The following is a 3,479-nucleotide window of genomic DNA, read 5'->3' on the forward strand; positions in this document are numbered from 1 at the left end:
GATTTTTGTTCAGAGTTCTGAATGTCTACGAGTTAATTGAATTTTCATTTAAAAATTTGTACTTTTATTTACCATAGACATTGAAGACCTACAGTTAAGGCATTGTAATAGCTATACTACTACTTTGTTCAGGATGTAAGGCCCCTTTAATTGAGAAAAATACAAAGTGAATGGTGTAATGTAATTTTGAAATTTATTATTATTATTATTATTATTATTATTATTATTATTATTATTATTATATTTCATTAAAATTCTGTAATATACAATGTATCCGCAGAAACATTTCGGGGTTATAAACTGCTATAGCGTCGCTATCAGTTTCCGGATTTATACGAAACTGATATCATTAGAAAGAGGAACTCAAAAAATTTTGTACCTACCTCAAAGACACTCGATGTGTGCTCGACGTGTCCAGCTGCACACATAAAGGCGATATTTTCACTCGTGGCACACACGTTCCAACATATCTATAGGGATGGACTCGGTGGCGGCAGTGAAACGAAGTTGGAGCTCTTGCAGATTTTGAGGTAGTGGAGTATATAGGCAAGATTCTTTATGTGACCCCATAAAAATAAGTCACAGACTGTCAAGTCAGGGGACCTCGGAGGCCAGCTGCAGAAGGCATCTTGGTTCCCAGCGCGTCTAATGCATCTTGCTGCAAATTGTCGATTTAGAACATTCCGTAGAGTAAAGTCGGGTGATTCCGATCGTTCACTAACGGCGGGTGATTCTGATCGCTCTGATTTCTTCCGATAGATGGCACATGAGTGAAGTTTGCAAGATGCACTGCGTATAGCTTCTTGCGTAAGTGTAGTATAGAGAAGAACAGTGTAAACGTGATTGTTGTTAGGCTTTAAAGAGAGATCAAAGGTAAGACTGCAATACGATTTGTTGTTATTCATATTTCCCTTCTTAAGAATAAAAGGTTTTATATATTGAAATATGCTTGTAAACCTTCAAATGCGTTATTACCACAACAAAATGAGTTGTTATCTACCATAACCTTCAATAACTTCTAATGAAATCATTCGACCAGTGCTGCCAACCTGTGAGTGAAAATGTTCCTACGATTCGGGTGATTCCGATCGGGTTTAGGCGGGTGATTTCGATCGTACTGTACACCAAATATCTCTCGTTTGACAATAAATTCTTTTCGTTTGTTATTACAGATGGGCAAATATAAAGCGAAGAAGGTGGGACGATGGACAGAAAGAAATATGGATGAGGCTCTCGCAGCAGTTAGGGGTTGTATGTCTCTTAAAGAAGCAGCCAGGCAATTCAAAATTCCCTATACCACCCTTCAGAATAGGCATATGGAATGTGTGGCTCCAGCGAAAGCTAGGAAACAGAAAAGGGCAGGAGGTCATACCGTTTTTAATGATGAACAAGAGATTGAGTTGAAAAACCGAATTATTAAACTTGCTCAGTTTGGTCACGGTTTAACTAAAAAGGACATTAGGAAGGCAGCTTACACATTTGCAGAAAGTAACGATATTCCTAATAAATTTTCAACAAAGGAAAAAATGGCAGGCAAAGATTGGCTGACAGGGTTTCTGGAACGACATCCTGATCTTGCTAAACGGAAGCCCCAAGGATTGTCACAAGCTAGATGCGATGGGTTGAATAAAATAGATGTACAAAATTACTTTTCCCTTCTTGGACAGCTTTTAAAAGATTTGAACTTGTTTAATTGTCCTGAAAGGATTTACAATTGTGACGAAACGGGCTTTCCGTTAAACAACACGGCTCAAAACCACATAATTGCTAAGAAGGGATCCAAACAAGTAATTTCAAAAACATGTGTCGAACGAGGAGAAAATGTAACAGTCTTGGCATGCACCAATCCAGTAGGGAATTTCATACCCCCTTTTGTAATTTACAAAGGGAAGAGAAGTCCTTCAAAAGACGTCCAGATCGGATTTCCAAATGGCACCAAAGTCATCACCACTGAATCTGGGTGGATAACAGAAGACGCTTTTCTGCTTTGGCTGAAGCATTTTGATAGGTTTCGAGCACCAGGGCCTTCTGTTCTTGTTCTGGATGGACACATCAGCCACAAATCTTTGAGAGCCTTGGAGTTTTGTGAGAAAAAGCAAATTTATGTAATATGTCTACCTAGCCATACAACACACAGGCTTCAACCGCTCGATAGATCATTTTTCAAGCCTCTGAAAACCTATTTCTGTGAAGCAAGTAATAACTTTGTCCATCGCTTTTTGGAGGATGAGGGTCCAAGAAAGATTTCGAAAGTGACATTTGGTGGGATTCTCAAAACAGCTTGGTGTAAAGCTGCAACCCCAGGAATTGCAGAGAGTGGTTTCCGAACAACAGGCATCTACCCTTTCAATCCCGATGTTATGCAAGAGCATGAATATCTCCCAACATTGAGTTCCTCTGCAGCACCATCAACAGTGACATACAACGAAGACCTCAGTCTGCCATCTCATGTCTCACAACAAATCTCTGAGTCCGCAGAAATTTCAAGCTTGACCCCCACAGCTGGTGCATCTATATGGTCAGATTGTAATACCAGAACTGTGGAAACACCTAGACATACTAACCACAAAAGCTTCAAATCCATGACGTCAGAAAGTGAAGTTTCTCCTACGCAATCCGTGGTTTCATTTAGAGATGTTTTGCCCTCACCAGCTAAGGGTAAAAAAACAGAAAAGCGTAAAAGACCTAAACAAGCAGCATGTGTACTAACATCTCCAGAATTCCTAGGAAATTTGAAAAGCAAAAGGATGTGTCTGGATACAGAGAAGGGAGTTTTCTCAACGAAACTCAAAGAAGAACCAAAGAATCTTGTTGGAAAAAAAGAAGAGCAACCAGAGCGTAATCATAAGTTAAAGAGCTTGATTTGCAGAAAACTAGTTGTTTCCAGCGATGACGAAGATGATAGTATTGAAATGAAGACTACAAGCCACGTAAGAGATGAGAATGTATGTCAGTTTTGTTTTCTGGCTTATGATGATCCAAGATCTGTGAAGAAAGGGGACTGGATTCGATGCCAAGGAGCACAGAAAGAATGGTACCATGAAATTTGCGTCGGGGCCCAGGGAAGAAAGCAGTTTGTGTGTGGAAAATGCATGTAGAGAGTGAAGAGTATGTTGTGTATGTTCTATAAAACTATTATAAAATTAATATTTTCAGATTAATGCAGTGTATTAACTTCCTCACTTCCCCATTCCTGTGCTTCTCTAAACGATCGAAATCACCCGAAGATAGATCAGAATCACCCGCCAATGTCGGGTGAATCCGATCGGTTACAGAGTTTAACAATATTACGAAAATCTTTCACATCGATTTTCAAAGGAACAAATATAATTAATGCAAATTTTAGAGAAAGGAGGTGCCTTTCAGTGTATACCATTGTATTTTCATAATACAATATACTTTACTCTCTAGAGACAATTTACACAAATTCGATCGGAATCACCCGACTTTACTCTACATCAAGATGCTAGTGAGGAGGT

The 3,479-nt window shown here is 39.1% G+C and overlaps 1 protein-coding gene across 1 annotated transcript; it reads left to right on the plus strand.

Moving 5' to 3' along the window:
* The first annotated feature begins 718 nt into the window (after nt 1-718).
* On the plus strand, nt 719-3,161 carry LOC138695295 (uncharacterized). Its single transcript, XM_069819724.1, has 2 exons — nt 719-873; nt 1,173-3,161. Exon 2 carries the CDS (start codon nt 1,173-1,175, stop codon nt 3,096-3,098), a length of 1,926 nt encoding a protein of 641 aa, XP_069675825.1. The 5' UTR covers nt 719-873; the 3' UTR covers nt 3,099-3,161.
* The last annotated feature ends 318 nt before the right edge of the window (nt 3,162-3,479 follow it).

Source organism: Periplaneta americana, chromosome 2, assembly GCF_040183065.1.
Source record: "Periplaneta americana isolate PAMFEO1 chromosome 2, P.americana_PAMFEO1_priV1, whole genome shotgun sequence".
NCBI classification, from domain to species: Eukaryota; Metazoa; Arthropoda; class Insecta; order Blattodea; family Blattidae; genus Periplaneta; species Periplaneta americana.

What these genes read in the sequence shown, in the direction of transcription:
- LOC138695295 (XM_069819724.1), top strand. Translation starts at nt 1,173, where the DNA reads ATGGGCAAATATAAAGCGAAGAAGGTGGGACGATGGACAGAAAGAAAT.